At 41.3% G+C, this 18653-nt stretch overlaps 1 protein-coding gene across 3 annotated transcripts; it reads left to right on the top strand.

Moving 5' to 3' along the window:
• The first annotated feature begins 292 nt into the window (after positions 1-292).
• LOC121434282 (C-type lectin domain family 2 member E-like) lies at positions 293-18207 on the top strand. Of its 3 annotated transcripts, none has more exons than XM_041633095.1 (5): positions 293-406; positions 7102-7233; positions 9206-9384; positions 16886-16992; positions 17898-18207. In XM_041633095.1, exons 1-5 carry the CDS (start codon positions 361-363, stop codon positions 18040-18042), a joined length of 609 nt encoding a protein of 202 aa, XP_041489029.1. In that variant the 5' UTR covers positions 293-360; the 3' UTR covers positions 18043-18207. The 3 variants fall into 3 exon arrangements, with proteins under 3 accessions (XP_041489029.1, XP_041489036.1, XP_041489040.1); XM_041633102.1 differs by having other exon boundaries at positions 9209-9384; XM_041633106.1 differs by having other exon boundaries at positions 16886-17063; positions 17898-17961.
• The last annotated feature ends 446 nt before the right edge of the window (positions 18208-18653 follow it).

Below are 18653 nucleotides of genomic sequence, written 5' to 3' on the forward strand. Positions count from 1 at the left end.
TAAAACTGCTCTAATTTAAAAGAATTTGCGCTATCAAAATCTAAAACATCTGCAAATCTAAGTTCCCTTTGTTTCCTTTGCAGTACACATTTCATTTACGGTACACATTTCCTGCAGAGTCCCTCTCCGAATTTGTAATTCCGTTCATACAAGAAGCAGATTTTATGCCTTTTTCTTTTTTTTATGTCAAAGGGGTGAATATTCAGGATGATTAATCAGGCAACAAATCACAGACCAGCTGGGCAGAGCTTATTTAAACCGCGCCCACAGGCTTTTCCGGTCTGTTTTCAGATGTCCTTCTCATTCACCAGAGTCTCTTTGCTTCATCAAGACGATAAGTGGCGAATAGCCTTCATAAAAATGTCAACTGCGGAGGCCACCTCCCCGGGTCGCGTGGGAGAAAACCGTACGTATTTAATGAATCGTTAATTAAATTAAAGGGAGAAAGGGGAGCTTCACCAGGGGAGTGGAATCTTCCTCTGTTTAGTTTGCCACAGGGGTCTCTCCAGATCGGTGAGGCAGCGGGTGGGGAACCCTAGGGTGGGTAGGAGCACAGCAGTGCAATTCTGTATTATTCTGTTATGGCGAATGTTATTTAAACATGTTTGGGGAAGAGCAACCAACAGCGAACTTGTTGAATCTGCGCTCTTTAAACTCCCGCCAGAGGGAGGCACAGAGTGCCTGTGAGAACTGAAGTAGCCAATGAGGCTGCCTCACTCACTGTGATTAAAAGAACTGTAGCCCTGTGTTGTGGGTGTTAGGGTTGAAGAAGCTGCCTATCAGATTACGTTTCTCCATAGTCTGAAGGACATTTACAGCTGCCCAGCCCAGCCACTCATACTTGATTGTGAGATACCTGCTGCCTCAGGGAGAGATAAACAGCTCTTCTGAGTTCCTATAGCAAAGTAAGTGTCCAGATTCCTAGAGGACAGGTTGGAGGAACCTGGGCATGCTCAAGGCATGTCGCTGCCATCCAGTGCCCCTAAAGTGCCCCTGCTCACACCTCCCCCCACCTTCCTTTCTGGGCTCCCACAGTGCATCTCCCCCCCTCCCCCAACCCGCATGTGCATTTTCATCCCAAACCTCCAGGCTGTCAGAAATTCTCCCCTTTCCTTAGGACACAGGTGTTCTCTTTCAGGTCTTAAATGATTCTGTGGCACCAGGGAACAATCTCTGTCCTACTTTACCTAGTGCTGCATCCCAGGATTTTCTGTAGGTCGGGGATGGGAGACTGATCCCACCTCTAAATCCATCTACAGTTTCAGGTTATGGTAAATAATGGGAAAAGGACATTGGAGATTGCTGTTTTAAAACCGTATCCTCTCATTCTGGAAAATGTTTCTATTTCATTCTTTAAATCTCTTTCCGTTTAATTTAAAACTTTTAAAATCCATTTTACGTGTATGTGTGTTTCTCCTGCTTGTCTGTGCACTAGGTGCATGCCTGGGCCCACAGGGGTCAGAAGAATGTGTTGAATCCCCTGGACTTGGACTTGGGCAATTGTGAGCCACTGTGTGGGTGCTGGAAATGAACCGAGTCTTCTCTCTACAGGGGTAGCAAATGCTCTTCACTGCTGAGACATGACTATACCTCTACTTTAATATTTTTGTTTAGGAATAGAATATTTCTTGAAACACAGAGTTCACAATTTTTGTTAGCTTAAAGGTCTAGTGGCAGCCTCAGGAGATCAGGCTGAGTTCCTCTAGGTGGACAGGCCCCGGATGTGGTGGAAATTCTGGTCTGGGATGGTGGGGGACAAACTGGAGAGGAAAGCCTTCTAACCAGGCCTTCCTTGTATCCCCTTGAATCCCTCGGCCCCATCCCGTGCCATCCAGTGCACACCTAAAGGACTCTCCCTCCGCACACACCCAGGCCTCTCCTTGTGGTAGAGCAGCAGGTATGTCCTCTGTTGCCCTGACTTTAAGGGTTGAGGCTAAGCAGTTAGGGACCACCAAGTCACATATTCCTCAAGGTAAGCCAGAGCACCTGATGTGCTGAGGAACATTAAAAAGAAAAGTTTTCCTTCCTTCTCCAGACTTGTCTATGGGCTGAAAATGACAGCCAAGTTCTCATGGCAGTGACCAGTCCTTAAAGCAGCTGACTTAGGTTAAAGTCGGGGACCCAGCTCTCTTGAATTCTCTGCAGCTTCTCTGAAAGTTTCACCTTCTCATCTCCTGTCTGCTGACCCTGCTCTCTCGAACTCCCTGCAGCCTCTCTGAAGCTTTCACCTCCTCTGGCTCCTCTGACCAAAAGAGAAAGCTCAGGAACAATACTACTGTTTCTCAGCTAAACCAAGCATTTCTGAGGAATTAGGGGCTAGATAAATTCCGTGAAGGCCTTAAGAGAGCCCATGACTAAGCAATAAAGATGGTGAACTTCCAAGATGGCGGCTTCTTCTTCACCTTCCAGACCAGAGACAAAGCCTAGGGCTGCTTAAAACAAAGTCCTGGGATGATTTTTCTCCTGCCAGTGGGGCTCCCTGCTGGTGAACCAGATGGAACAGCTCCCAGCTCACTGTGGAAGAGGATGTGTTTTTTGATTCACCCATTAAAATGAAGATACACGTAGCTTTATTATGGTGAATGTAAGTCCGGGTCTCTGGCCTCCATCTTTGGAGGCCCAGTCCCTGTGCCAAACCAAGCTTTGACCCCTCCCTGGAGGAGGGTCAAGACAGCCCGCCAAACCCTTGACCACTCCCCCAGTCTACTTAAACTGCTTCCCCAGAATGGTTCCCTCAGTGGTCTCTTTTCCTTCCTCCTGGTAGTGACATTTGTGGCCACCTGGTTCCCCCTCAGGGCCACCCCAAAGCACACGAATCTTATTAAATCCCATTAAACCCGGATATTATTTAATAATGTTGTGATATGGCTTATTGGGATTTTTGCATTGGCAGAGTGATCACATTAGGAAAATTTCTTAAAGGTGAATATATTAAACTCCTCAGCTACTTTTAGAAGAACGTACATTATTGTGGGCTGTACTCATCCCACTGTGCCTTTTAACACCAGATCTGACACCGCTTTATTGACAGTATTGTCTACTTCCTCTCTACCTCCCCAAGAGATATTTGTACTTGATTGTATATTATTTTAAGTGTTGTAAAATGGTGGGAGAGAGACCATGGTGGGCCAAGGGGCAGGAGGCAGGTGGGAGCCAGAGGCTTCATGGGAGACAAATACTCCATGCAGGCAGAGCTGGAAAAAAAATCAGTAGGTGGCAGAGCCTGTCTCTTAAAGAGATAGCAACTGAATATAGACTAGGTAGTAACACAACAGCCATTGGGACCTGGGCTGGCCAGGGTACTGCCTGGGTTCATCCTGCCAGATGACAGGGGCCAGCATAATAAATGAATCCTACCAGTAACACAGTATTACAATCAATACAGTTTCTGTGTCATTATTTTGGGTCTGGGAGGCCCAGAAATGAATGAGCAGTCTCTGATTACAAACACCATTCACAAAAACCCACTTACATTTATCAGTGAATAAATGGGGAAATTGTGATCCATACTCCTGTTGGTGATCTCCAGGTGGGGGCCCCATCCACACTCTGGTCTTGCACCTCCGATTCCAGGCCCAGTCCCCTCAGAAAGCTCGCCAATCAGCAGCCCTGCCTCTAAGAGAGCCCATTTGATGGCTCACATACAATCTCCTAACTCCTATTGCAGGGATCCAACACATATTTCAGAGGTCCCCTAACACTAGGCATGCATGTAGCACAAATATATACATAAGTCCAAACAAAACAGTAACACACACAAAATAAATATTAAACAATAACTTATAAAGGACATATAGACCACCTTTACCCCTACCCAAACTTTCCCATTCCCACTTGCAGAGTCTTTGTACCTCTGTCCCCAGCCCTTACACACTTACTTTGCCAGAATGCCAAAAAATGGATCCCTGAAGCAGAGACTTCACACTTGTCTTCATTCACGTTGTCTCAGCATTACATTCTGCTCTTCAGACCACAGCATGTCAGATACACTGCTGGTGAGATCCTAACACTGGATCCACAGCACCACTGATACAGAAACGGTGCTCTGAATTCAGAAGTGTGCAAACACACCACATAGTCAAATGTTATACAAAGAAGTTATGAAAAGCTGGCAAGAAACTTGTAGAGAAGTGAGAGGAGGAAGAGGGTTGCGGCAATTGGGGTGTTCCGGTGACAGTTGGGTGTCTTTTTTTAAAAGTTACTCAGAAGGAAACTATTTTCTGAGACTTACTGCCTGTAAACTTGCTTAAGCTTGCTGATTAGTATAGGAACGTTTGAGTCAGAAGCCTTGGGGACATTTTCCCTGGTAAAGTGGTATAAGAACTAGGCAAGTGCAGGCTTGTGGTCCAACTTGTTTCTTCTATAGAGAGGGTGCGTTTACCTTGTCATCAGCTTGGGGACATTTGAGTGATTTTAAATGTTCCATTTTTTTAAAGTGATCCTTAATACTGCTACAAATATGCACATAAATGTTTCTTTTCCTTTTTCTTAAACCTTAAATGCAGGCTTTCCTTCCAGCATGGGGTATGTGGGTACGATGGGGGCACATCACCATATTGTAGACTTTCTGGACAAACAGCTTCATATTGGCTGCATAGTTTTGCCTTCCTTAAAGAAAGACTTTAGATTCACATCAGCATCTAATTCATCAACCTCCTGTTATTTACTGATTTTTTTTGACCAAGACAAGTTCACAAAGATTCTCCCCACTTTTTAAAGAATCCAATGATTTTACAATATTGAGCTTCGTGCTCGGGTCTACAGTTCATCTTGAGTCTTGTTTTTAGCAGACAGATACCAGGTTGTTTCAGTAGCACATACTGGAGCGGTGCCACACTCTCCCTGTCTAAAAACTCTACATCTCTGTTAAATATCTGTTGACGATGAGTGCCTGATATCATTTCTCAAGTCTTTTATTCTGCTATATTGTTTTGTCTACTTGTTTACTAGCACCAGGCTGTCTTTATTTCTGTTCTAATAAATCATGACATGAGGCAGTGTGATCTTTCTGAATTCAACCCTTCTTCATAATCATTTTTGAATATTCTAGTTTCTTTTTAGTTTTCTTAGTATTTTTTTAAATATTTATTTATTTATTATGTATACAGAGCATTCCTTCCATGTATGCCTGCAGGCCAGAAGAGGGCACCAGACCCCATTACAAATGGTTGTGAGCCACCATATGGTTGCTGGGAATTGAACTCAGGACCTTTGGAAGAACAGGCAATGCTCTTAACCTCTGAGCCATCTCTCCAGCCCCTTCTTAGTATTTTTTTAATAATTTGATGCTATGTTTTTTTTTTTCAGAAGGCAATCACTTCCCCCTCCACCAGGAAGTGATACTGTGTTGCATATATAAACTTGTTCAGGAGTTGTTTACACATGAGCAATGTTGAGTGTTCCGTTTTATCATGTGAAGCCTTTACTTCTTATATTGTTCTGTTATTGAATAAAACTTGGGAGTCAGATAATGGGGTAAAAACCTGATTGATCAGAGAAGCAGTAGATAAGTGTCCAGTGACATTTCTCTCTCCTGTCCAGATACAAAAGGGCCTGCAAACCTATCTCAACCCCTTCCTACCACTTCCTCTGTCTCTCTATTTGTATCCTGGGTCCTCCAAAACCTCTATGTCTAATTCTGGTCAGTTAGTCACTAGGTTTTCCCCGTGATTCTATGTTAAACTTTATTGCCACTCTTGGAGTGTGAGTGTGAACAAATATCTCAGAACAATTATGTGTTTAGATCTGTCTTGATTTCTTTCCTTTTTAATGTTAAAATTTTCATGCATATGAGTGTTTTGCCTGCATAAATATCTGTGCATCACATGCATTCCAGTGCACACCACGGTCAGGAAAGCATGTCAGATTCCAGAAACTGGAATTATAGATGGTTGTAGGCTACTATGTGGGTGCTAGAATCAAACCCAGGTCCTCTGCAAGAGCAACAAGTGCTCTTAACAACTGACCCAACAACCTAGCCCTTTCCTGTTTTCTTCATTACTTTAAATGTAGTTAATTATTGTGCTGATTATGAACCTTTTTTAGCTTTACAATTTTATGGTTTCTGTCATTACTGTAAATGGTGCTGTCTTAGACTTCAATTTCCATTTGACAAGAAAATACAACTGACTTTACCATGCTGATATTGTATCCTGCAGCTTTGTAAATTCATATTTTATATTCAGTAGTCTTTTATAGGATTGTCATAACTTTTATGCAGATAAAACTGCATCATCTGTGATGAGAAACCCTTCATCTGTTTTCAAGAAGTGTAAACCTTCTTTTATTTCTTTAAGAATCTTATCTTATGTATGTGGCTGTTTGGCCTGCACGTTTGTTCGTAACGTGAGTGCCTGGTACCTATAGAGGGTGATGAGTCCCCTGGAACTGGAGTTGGCACAGTTGTAAGCTACCTTGTGAGCGCTGGGAATTGAACCTGTGTCCTCTGGAAGAGTCATTTTAAGTTCTGAGGAATTTTCCAGCTTCATGACCCTATTTCTTTACCCTTGGTGGACTCCTGTGAAGTCATCCTGGAACAGAGATCAGACATCCTACTCCTGCTCCTGATTGCTGGGAAAGCATTAATAACTGCACCCTTGGGAATGAAGCAGAGTGTAGTTGGATTTATTGTTTTGTTTTTAATTGATAACTTTCATAGGGTTGAGGAAGTTGCTCTAATTCCTATTTTTGCATAATTTTGCTGTGTATTGATATTTCTATTTTCCTCTTTTCTTAGTGTGTTAATAGGTCTATTTACACTGAGTTTTCCCTAATGTTTTCATTACTCCTAACCAGAGCACTTTCTGAAGAAAAATCCAGCTGACTGTTGTTGTTTTTCACTGTGATCCTCACTCCTTTAGGTTCCTGCCCTTTCATGATACACCCTCAGTTCAGTAACCAGAAGACCCCAGGGAACTTCTGTTTCTAGCATCTCTAGTCTTCTTTCCACCATGGCCATCCTTTATGGACCAGGGCCTTCTTTGAAAGGGGTTTGCAGCACTCTTTCAGATACATGTAGGTGATTGTAAAGTTTGTGCTAAGTTTCTTTAATTTTTCTTAAGAAATTCTCCAAGTTGGCATTCTTATATTAATATTTTTCAGGTAAAAAGCTCCAAGAAAAATGTCTCAAAATTGTCTCCCCCGTGTCTCCTGCTTGGCTTTACTGCTGTTATGCAGTGATCATTGTCCTCACTGGAGCTGTGATTGCACTTTCTGTGGCTCTGTCATTGTCAGGTGAGTGACATTCTCCAGATCCTGCAGCATTCTGTCTACATCTATACTGTCAGTTGCACTTACTGAGCACTGTGAGCCAGGCACTCTGAGCTAGGCACTGTGTGAAGGGCAGAGAGAACACACTGGAAGTTCCTGTTCTCTGGAAACTTAGGGTCTAGCAGGAAGATGCAGTGAAGGAACAACACAGGCGGCCAGGCTCAGCATCCCTAGGAAGAGCACATTCAGCAACCTCTAGAGCGATGTGGGAGACATGCTTACATGGGGAAACTATTCAATGCGGAGGACAAGGAGAAAAAAAACCCAGTAGCAGCCTCAAGGAAACTGCTGCAGCTAGGGTCAGTGAGCACAGTGAAGAGTAATATGGTTAAGGACGGTAAAGAACCACCATGATCCATGGTTTATGTTAACATCTTCAACTATAGTCTGAAAATATTAAATAGAATGTTCCAGAAATATGCTGTTCCTGAGCTTTTAGTTTTAGACTATTCGGAATAATGTGCTAAAGTCTTGTACAGCTTCCCTACCATAGCTGGAATAATGATTCATGATATTGTTTTATAAAATCAACTTTAACCATGTCAATGAATAATATACAAGTCTAAACATGGACAAACATTTGCCTACAAGACTTAGTATGTATAATCTAAACTGTCAGGAGGCTCTAAGTAACAGTCACCCTCAGGGCCTGTTGCATTTGTTCCTTTCATTAAAGCCTCATGGTAGTGTGTATAAGAACTGGGAACAACTACAACAAATTGCTCTCCACTAAAAATAAGTGTGTCATCGTCATTTCTAGTATTTAATATTTCTTATCACATCATTTATTTCTACCCTCAGTAGCCCTTCCACAGAGTCATATAGTCATTCTTACCTGTCAAAGAAGAAAAATAAAAGTTATGAAATAAAAATACCTGTTATTTTTCTAAGTGGTTCTCAGAAACCTTGCTGCCTTATGTGTTTCACACACACACAGACACACACACACACACAAATTACTTTATTGTGATGGACTCACAAATGAACATATTACAGTTCTATTAGCATAGCCACTTACGCACTTGACACGTCCCCATTCCTATGAATCTTATTGAATACAGAATAACTGTTCTGAAGCCATGGAGCTTTTGTTAAGGTTTAGACTTTCACTATATTTACATTTTTATATTCTTATTTGTCACAAATTAGAAAAAAAAACAACAAAGTTGAAACTAGAAAAGCCATGCTCTTTATAGCCCTATTCATGGCTTATGAGCCCTTTGCTGAATCCTGTTCTTGCTTATCACCTTACAACACTCTTCCTCGTTCTCCTTTCTACGTGTTACACCATGCTCACACTCAACAGCTGTGCATTATGGGCTGAGACAGGCATATCAGGGAGTATATGGGGTCTCTTTCTTTCTGGGCTTGTGTGACCTTGTTTAATATTATACTGTCTAGGTCCACCACTTTTTTTCAAGCTTCATTTTTCTTTGTGTCTGAATAACATTCCGTTTTATTCATATATTACAATTTCATTATCTGTTCATCAGTTGATGGACATCTAGGTCAGGTGACTTTGTTACTATTGTACACAGGGCAGCAGTAGACACGGATGTGCAGGTCTCTGTGTTATGATGTAGTATTCTGTCACATATGCCCAGGAGTGGCATAGCTGAGTCACAAAAGGTCTGTTTGTAACTTTTTAAAGGAGCCTCCATACTGGATGTATCAGTTTATACTCCCACCAGCAATAAATAAGTGTCCCTTCTGGTATATGCTGTGAGATTTATTGATAATAACCATTCTGACAGTCTCTAACAAGAGCTAGCATATATTCAAATGGATTTAATGTATGTGATATGATAACAGAAAGTCCTCAAGCAAAGTTTTGGTATTAGAAACTTGTTTGACTACGCCATGTTTGCATGCTGGTATTTGTCCATAGTTAAATCCAGAGAAGTGAGGAGTTCTCTTTATTTTGTCATTACAAAAGCAGGAAAGACAGAACAGATCTCACGCAACAAAACCTATGCTGTTTGCCCAAGAAACTGGATTGGATTTGGAAATAAATGTTTTAATTTTTCTGAAGACATGGAAAACTGGCCATTCAGCCAGAACTACTGCAGGGCACTAGGGGCTCAACTAGCTCGATTTGACAACCAAGAAGAGCTGGTAAGAAATGATCAAAATTGGTTTGATGTTTGTTCTGTTGAATATTTACTGCCTTGAGATAGGGAACTTAAGGCTGCAGCATGAGGGAGGATTCCACCCCAGGCATACAGGGGACAGGGGGACACATATTAGTATGTGCCATTTTTGATAGTAACCCATCTGGCTGTCACCCTGAGATACTCCAAAGGCACTCTCTCTTGTAATGCTAATAGTCATCCTGCATGGCCAGACATACATTTGACTGAGAAACATGATTGTTATAAGGAGGGCACTTGTTCTTTCTGGCTGCCAGTTTAGCTTAAACCTGAAATAATCATACAGAAACTATATTATTTCAATTACTGCTTGGCCATTAGCTTTAGCTTCATACTGGCTAACTTTTTTTTCTTTCTTTTTTTTAATTAAAAATTTCTGCCTACTCCCTGCCTCCCTTTTCCCTCCTCCTCCCCCCATTCCTCACCCCCCACTCCCCTCCACCTCCCTCTCCAGTCCAAAGAGCAGTCAGGGTTCCCTGCCCTGTGTGAAGTCCAAGGTCCTCCCCCCTCCATCCAGGTCGAGGAAGGTGAACATCCAAACAGGCTAGGCTCCCACAAAGCCAGTACATGCAGTAGAATCAAAACCCAGTGCCATTCATTGTCCTTGGCTTCTCAGCAACCCTCATTGTCTGCCATGTTCAGAGAGTCCAGTTTTATCCCATGCTTTTCAGTCACAGTCCAGCTGGCCTTGGTGATCAGCCCCATTGTCTCAGTGTGTGTGTGCACCCCTCGCGGTCCTGAACACCTTGCTTATGTTCTCGCTCTTTCTGCTCCTCATTTGGACCTTGGGAGCTCAGTCCAGGGCTGCAATGTGGGTCTCTGTCTCTATCTACATCCATCGCCAAATGAAGGTTCTATGGTGATATGCAAAATAGTCATTAGTATGGCTATAGGATAGGGCCATTTTAGGCTCTCTCTCCTCAGATGCCCAAGGACCTAGCTGGGGACATCTCTATGGACCCTGGGAACCCCTCTAGAGTCAAGACTCTTGCCAACCCTAAAATGGCTCCCTTAATTAAGATATATACTTCCCTGCTCCCATATCCACCCTTCCTTTATCCCATCCATCCCATTCCCCCCAAGTTCTCCCCATCCTTCCCTTCTCATTTTTCTCTCCCCATTGCCCCTTTCCCCCATCCCCCCCCAGTTCCCAATTTTTGCCCAGCAATCTTGTCTACTTCCAATATCCAGGAGGATAACTATATGTTTTTCTTTGGGTTCACCTTCTTATTTAGCTTCTCTAGGATTACGAATTATAGGCTCAATGTCCTTTATTTATGGCTAGAAACCAAATATTAGTGAGTACATCCCATGTTCATCTTTTTGGGTCTAGGTTACTTCACTCAGGATAGTGTTTTCTATTTCCATCCATTTGCATGCAAAATTCAAGAAGTCATTGTTTTTTACCTCTCAGTAGTACTCTAATATGTATATATTCCACACTTTCTTCATCCATTCTTCCATTGAAGGGCATCTAGGTTGTTTCCAGGTTCTGGCAATTATAAATAATGCTACTATGAACATAGCTAAACAAATACTTTTGTAGTATGATAGGGCATCTCTTGGGTATATTCCCAAGAGTGGTATTGCTGTGTCCTGTTGTAGGTTGATCCCAAATTTCCTGAGAAACCACCACACTGCTTTCCAAAGTGGTTGCACAAGTTTGCATTTCCACCAGCAATAGATGAGTGTACCCCTTACTCCACATTCTCTCCAGCAAAGGCTATCATTAGTGTTTTTGATTTTAGCCATTCTGACAGGTGTAAGATGATATCTCAAAGTTGTCTTGATTTGCATTTCCCTGATCGCTAAGGAGGCTGAGCATGACCTTAAGTGTTTTTTGGCCATTTGAACTTCTTCTGTTGAGAATTCTCTGTTCAGTTCAGTGCCCCATTTTTTAAATTGGGTTAATTAGCCTTTTAAAGTCTAGTTTCTTGAGTTCTTTATATATTTTGGAGATCAGACCTTTGTCTGTTGTGGAGTTGGTGAAGATCTCCTCCCAGTCAGTGGGTTGCCTTTTTGTCTTAGTGACAGTGTCCTTTGCTTTACAGAAGCTTCTCAGTTTCAAGAGGTCACATTTATTTAATGTTGCCCTTAATGTCTGTGCTGCTGGGGTTATATGAAGGAAGTGGTCTCCTGTGCCCTTGTATTGTAGAGTACTTCTCACTTTCTCTTCTATCAGGTTCAGTGTGTTCAGACTGATATTGAGGTCTTTAATCCATTTGGACTTGAGTTTTGTGCATGGTGATAGATATGGATCTATATTCATTCTTCTACAGGTTGACAACCAGTTGTGCCAGCACCATTTGTTGAAGATGCTCTCTTTCTTCCATTGTATACTTTTAGCTCCTTTATCAAAAATGAGGTGTTCATAGGTTTGTGGGCTAAAACCTGGGTCTTCTATACGATTCCATTGGTCGACTTCTCTGTGTTTATGCCAGTACCACGCTGTTTTCATTACTGTAGCTCTGTAATAGACTTTGAAGTCAGGGGTGGTAATGCCTCCAGATATTTCTTTACTATATAAGATTGTTTTGGCTATCCTTGGTTTTTTGCTTTTCCATATAAAGTTGATTATTGTCCTCTCAAGGTCTGTGAAGAATTTTGATGGGGATTGCATTGAATCTACAGATTGCTTTTGGGGAATTGCCATTTTTACTATGTTGATCCTCCCAATCCAAGAGCAAGGGAGATCCTTCCATTTTCTGGTATCCTCTTCAATTTCTTTCTTCAAATATATCTTTCACTTCCTTGGTCAGAGTTACCCCAAGACATTTTAAGCTATTTGTGGCTATTGTGAAAGGTGATGCTTCTCCGATTTCCCTCTCTGCATCCTTATCCTTAGTGTATAGGAGGGCAACTAATTTTTTGGAATTGATCTTGTATCCTGCCCCCTTACTAAAGGTGTTTGTCAGCTGTAGGAGTTCTTTGGTAGAATTTTTGGGGTCGCTTATGTATACTATCATATCATCTGCAAATAACAAAAGTTTAACTTTTTCCTTTCCAATTCGAATCCCCTTGATCCCCTTTGTTGTCTTATTGCTATTGCTAGAACTTCAAGCACTATATTGAAGAGGTATGGAGAGAGTGGACAGCCTTGTCGTGTTCCTGATTTTAGTGGGATGGCTTTGAGTTTTTCTTCGTTTAATTTGATGTTAGCTGTCGTCTTGCTGTAAATAGCTTTTATTATATTTAGGTATGACATTTGTATCCCTAATCTTTCTAAGACCTTTAACATAAAGGGGTGTTGAATTTTGTCAAATGCTTTTTCAGCATTTAATGAAATGATCATATGTTTTTTTCATTCAGTTTATTTATATGATGGATTACATAGATAGATTTGCATATGTTGAACCAGCCCTGCATCTCTGGGATGAAGCCTACTTAATAATAATGGATAATTTTTCTAATGTGTTCTTGGAGTCAGTTTGCCAGTATTTTATTGAGAATTTTTGAGTCAATGTTCATGAGTGAAATTGGCCTGTAATTCTCTTTCTTGGTTGGGTCTTTGTGTGGTTTTGGTATCAGGGTAACTGTAGCTTCATAAACGGAATTTGGCAATGACTCTTCTGTTTCTATATTGTGAAATACATTAGGAGTATAGGTTTTAGCTCTTCTTGGAAGTTCTGGTAGAATTCTGCGTTGAAACCATCTGGTCCTGGGGTTTTTTTTGGAAGGGAGATTTTTGATAACAGTTTGTAATTCTTTGCGACTAACAGGTCTATTTAGATTGTTCACCTGGTCTTGGTTTAACTTTGGTATATGGTACTTATCTAATAAAATGTTCATTTCTTTGCATTTTCCAGTTTTGTGGCATACAGGCTTTTGTAGTAAGATCTAATGACTCTCTGAATTTCCTCTGTGTCTGTGGTTATGTCCCCCTTTTCATTTCTGATCTTATTAATTTGCATGTTTTCTCTCTGTCGTTTGATTAGTTTGGATAGGGGTTTTTTTTTGATCTTGTTGATTTTCTCCAAGAACCAATATTTTGTTTCATTGATTCTTTGGATTGTTTTCTGTGTTTCTATTTTGTTGATTTCAGCCCTCAGTTTGATTATTTCCAGTCTTCTACTCCTCCTAGGTGAGTCTGCTTCTTTATTTTCTAGAGCTTTCTTGTGGGATGTTAAGTCTCCAATATGTGCTTTCTCTGTTTTCTTTAAGTAGGCACTTAGTGCTATGAACTTTCTTATTAGCACTGCTTTCATAGTGTCCCATAGGTTTGAGTATGTTGTCTCTTTATTTTCATTAAATTCAAAGAAGACTTTAATTTCTTTCTTAACTTCTTCCTTGACCCTGGTGTGGTTCAGTAGTTGACTGTTCAGTTTCCATGAGTTTGTCGGCTTTCTGGGGGTAGCATTGTTGTTGAATTCTAACTTTTATCCATGGTGATCCGATAAGACACAGGTGGTCACTAAAATTTTTTTGTATCTGTGGAGATTTGCTTTGTTACCGAGTACGTGGTCAATTTTCGAAAAGGTTCCATGAGCTGCAGAGAAGAAGGTATAGTCTTTTCTATTTGGGTGGAATGTTCTATAGATGTCTGTTAAGTCCATTTGTTTTATTACCTCCATTAATTCTCTTATTTCTCTGTTTGGTTTCTGTCTGATTGACCTGTCCATTGGTGAGAGAGGTGTGTTGAAGTCTCCTACTATTAATGTGTTTGGTTTGATATCTGCCTTGAGTTCTAGCAATGTTTCTTTTACATAAGTGGGTGCTTTTATATTAGGGGCATAGATATTCCCCTATGATTTGAGATATTGAGACTTCATCCTGATGAATTGTTCCTGTTATGAGTATAAAATGACCATGTTGATCTCTGCTGGTTGATTGTAGTTAGAAGTCAGATTTATTAGAAATTAGTATGGCCACACCCGCTTGTTTCTTAGATCTATTTGCTTGAAAAACCTTTTTCCAACCCTTTACTCTGAGTAGATGTCTGCCTTTGTTGTTGAGGTGTGCTTCTTGTAAACAGTAGAATGTTGGATCCTGTATTCGTATCCAGTCTCTTAGCCTGTATCTTTGTATAAGTGAATCGAGTTCATTGATATTAAGTGATATTAATGACCAGTGGTTGTTGACTCTGGTTGTTATTATTTTTTTGGTAGTAGGGTTTGTGTGTTTTCCTTCTTTGAGTTGTGCTGGTGAAGGGTCACTAGATTTCTGAGTTATTGTAGGCAGTGTCGGCAATGTTGGATTCCTTGGGTTGTGATTTTCCTTCTATTACTTTCTGTAAGGCTGGATTTGTGGCTACGTATTGTTTAAATTTGTTCTTATCCTGGAATATTTTGTTTTCTCCATTGATAGTGAATGATACCTTGCCTGGGTATAGTAGTCTGGGCTTGCATCCATGGTATCTTAGTTCTGCAGTACCTCTATCCAGGACCTTTTGGCTTCATGGTTTCCATAGAGAAGTCAGGTGTAAGTCTGATAGGTTTACCTTTATAAGTCACTTGACCTTTTTCCTTTGCAGCTCTTAAAATTCTTTCTTTAATCTGTTTGTTTTGTGTTTTGATTATTATATGGCGAGGGGATTTTTTTGATCCAGTCTATTTGGTGTTCTGTATGCTTCTTGAATATTCAAAGGAATATCTTTCTTTATGTTGGGAAAGTTTTCTTCCATAATTTTGTTAAATATAATTTCTGGGCCTTTGAGCTGTAATTCTTCTCCTTCTTCTATCCCTATTATTCTTCAGTTTGGTCTTTTTATTGTGTCCCATATTTCCTGAATTTTTTGTGATGAGAATTTGTTGTATTTGCTGTTTTCTTTGATCAGTGCATTTATTTTCTCTATGGTGTCTTCAGAATCTGAGATTCTTTCTTCTTTCTCTTGTATTATATTGGTTATGCTTGTTTCTGTACTCTCTATTCATTGACCTAGATTTTCCATATCCAGTCGGCCCTCAGTTTGTGTTTTCTTCCTTGCCTCCATTTCGGTTTTCAATTTTTGAACTGTTTCCATTACCTGTTTGATTGTTTTTTCTTGGTTTCCCAGGGTATCATTTACGTATTTATTCTTTTCTTCAAACTTTTTGTTATACTTCTCATCCATTTCTATACGGGCATTTTTTTACATGCTGTTTAAGGGACTCTATTTCTTTCATAATGTCATTTTTTTCCATTAGGGTGTTTGAGACCTGCTGTTGTAAGATTACTGGGTTCTGGTGTTTTCATGTTGTTTTTCAGATTGGAGGAGGATTTCTCGCCTTGGTGCCTGCCCATCTTTTCCTTCAAATGCTATCTGATAGATCTTATGGAACAGGATGAGGTTCCCTTGCTGGCCAGGTTCCCTTGTCCTCGTTGACAAAAGGCCTACCTTGCTGCAGGCAGGCTATTGAAGCAAAGGAACTCCTGCCCACTCCTGCCTACCCCATTGCCCTCAGCACTCGGTCTTATTGCCCAAACAGGCTGAGCTGGCAGATCTTGTGTCCCCGGGGAAGGGAGGAAGAAGGGAGGAGGTTCCTGGGTGCAATCTGGGATGGGTTAGGGAGTGAGAGGCCTTAGCAGAGGGGAGCAGCCCCTGCCGAATGACCAGGGAGTGAAGGGAGTCAGGGAATGTCTGTGCTTCATTTCCTGGCTCCTGCTGTGCGCCAAGAACACACTCACCCCTCCGATGGATCTTCTGGAACAGGATCAGGTTCCCTTGCTGGCCAGGGACCTCACTGACAAAAGGCCTACCTTGCTGCAGGCAGGTTATTGAAGCAAAGGAACTTCCACCCACCCTGTTGCCCTCAGCACCCAGTCCCAATGCCCAAACAGGCTGAGCTGGTGGATCTTGTGGCCCTGCGGAAAGGAGGAAGAAGGGAGGAAGTTCCTGGGTGCAAGCTGGGATGGGTTAGGGAGAGAGAGGCCTTAGCAGAGGGGAGCAGCCCCTGCTGAATGACCGGGGAGTTAAGCTACTGGCTAACTCTTATATATTAATTTTACCCAATTTTATGAATCTGTGTATTGCCATGTGGCAGTGGCTTACCGGCAAAATTTCGGCATGTCTGACTCTGGCGGTAGCTCCATTGTTTCTTTCTGATTCCACCCTTCTTTCTCCCAGCATTCAGCCTAGCTTTCCCTGCCTACCTAAGTTCTACCTTGCTATAGGTCCAAAGCAGTTTCTTTATTCATTAATCAATAAAAGCAACACACAGAAGGACCTCCCATACCAAACATAAGTATACATGGTCATGTAAGTCTTTGTCCAAACTGGCAGGTGTTGCAAACTTAAGGTGACAGCTGTTAATAACTGTAAATACTGATTTAACAAGGTACTTTCTCAGCCACAGAAGGAGGGGTGGTTGTCAGTATACTATGGGTTATGGCAGTAAAATATATCCACTGAGAACTGAGGATTATTTAGGTTCCAAAGTCAATTACTCTCAGTTCAAACCTGTGGACATCCTGAAAAGAAGCTGTAAGTTGGAGACACTCAATGGTATCTGAAGTTGAGAGACACATATTGGTTTTCTGTTTCATGACAGAATTTCCTGAAGAGATACAAGGGGCCATTTGACCACTGGATTAGCCTGCACAGAGAGTCATCACACCACCCTTGGATGTGGGCAGACAACACCGAATATAACAACTTGTATGTTCTCAGAATGCTTTTCCTCCTACTGTGTTCAAGTGTTGTGACTGTGTGAGTCGTGGCTGTCAAAGGTGAATTGCTGAGTCATGTGAAGGGAAATGTGCTGGTATGGAAGAAAAATAAACCCTTGGACTGGAGGTGTCCTTGGTGTTGGTTGTGTGTTACATGCAATAGACAGTCCCCAATAAACTCTATATCCCAATGAATTTTAATCCATTAGCTTTATTTAATGTTACTTTACTCCAAGTCATTAGCCTGATGATGGCATCAGAGGTAGATGCTGTCTGCTATCACTACTTAAAAATCTTTCCTTACTGCTAACTGCCCTTGTAGGATGCAGACAGAACTGCTAGACAGGACTTGTCAGACAGCTGTGTGTACAGCTGTACCTGTTACAGAAACAGACTCCAGGGGCATTGGGAATGTTCTCTAAAGTCTCATCATCAAAGAGCACCCAAGACAGCACTTGGATGTGAGCATGGCCATTTTAAACAGACCCATTTCACTGCAATGGTAAATGTCTATCATTAAAGACCTTTAGAATTTACTAAGTCCATTTTCTTCCACTTTCATACATGTGAAAAGTACTTTAAGGTAGAATTGAAAACCACCCTTGGGATGCTACTCATGGATGAAGTTCTTGTGAACATGGTAGCAAGCACCTGTCAAATGCTTTTTACACACAGTACATGGTTAAACATGGATGAGTGACAAAGGTTTGGTCACCAAATGGAACCCTGAGAATGGAAAAGTCACTGGGTGTAACACTAGTGCAGGTGATTCCTCATGGACTCTGCCTTTCTGTGATTCATGCTATAAACAAGCAGTGGACACGAGTGAAATATCATTGCTGGGGGGGAGTGCAGTGGTCAACTGCAGAAATTTTGTTTGTTTTTTTGTTTTAGGGTTCCCATCCGAGGAGAAGGAGATCATGCCTACCTGAGTAACAGAGGGATCAGCAGTGGCAGGAACAACATACATAGGAAGTGGATTTGTAGCAGGCCCAACAGCTACACTTTACAGTGTCCAGTCATCTCACAGCTTGTGTAGAGAGTGTATCAAAGTGATCATGGGAGATCTGTAGCATGTTATCTACAGTTACAGCTTTATTTAGTTATCTTTTAAAATGTTGTAAAAGGAGCCGTCTGTGTCCTGCTGCCCTGCAAGCTTAACCCCTGAAATAACCACACAGAAATTGTATTAATTAAATTACTGCTTGGCTCATAAGCTCTAGCTTCTTATTGGCTAACTCTCACACCTTGATTCAATCCATTTCTAATAATCTGTATGTCACCACGGGGTCGTGACTTACTGGGAAAAATTCAGCATATCTGACTCTGGCCACTCCATGGCAGCTCTCTTTGCCTGCCTTCTTTCTCCTAGCATTGAACTCTCTTTTCTCCACCTATCTAAGTTCTTCCCTATCTAAAGGCCAAGGCAGTTTCTTTATTCAACCAATGAAAACAACACAAATACAAAAGGACCTCCGGCATTATTTCCCCTTTTCTGTTTAAACAAAAAAAAAGGCTTCCACTTAAACATAGTAAAGTTACATATAACAAAACAGTTATTAAGCAAGAATTACAGTCAAAATATTTTTATCTATTTTATCTTTTATCATAACTACAGAAAACTATAATTATCTATCTATTCTTCAGTTC

Source organism: Microtus oregoni, unplaced genomic scaffold, assembly GCF_018167655.1.
Source record: "Microtus oregoni isolate MIOR12 unplaced genomic scaffold, Mior012 000002F_ref0000024, whole genome shotgun sequence".
Classification (NCBI taxonomy): Eukaryota; Metazoa; Chordata; class Mammalia; order Rodentia; family Cricetidae; genus Microtus; species Microtus oregoni.

Bases quoted from the DNA above. Each gene is read 5' to 3' on its own strand.
- LOC121434282 (XM_041633095.1), top strand. From the start codon at position 361: ATGTCAACTGCGGAGGCCACCTCCCCGGGTCGCGTGGGAGAAAACC. The intron at 407-7,101 runs GTACGTATTTAA...AATATTTTTCAG, and splicing joins GGGTCGCGTGGGAGAAAACC to GTAAAAAGCTCCAAGAAAAA. The intron at 16,993-17,897 runs GTATGTTCTCAG...TTTTTGTTTTAG, and splicing joins AACACCGAATATAACAACTT to GGTTCCCATCCGAGGAGAAG.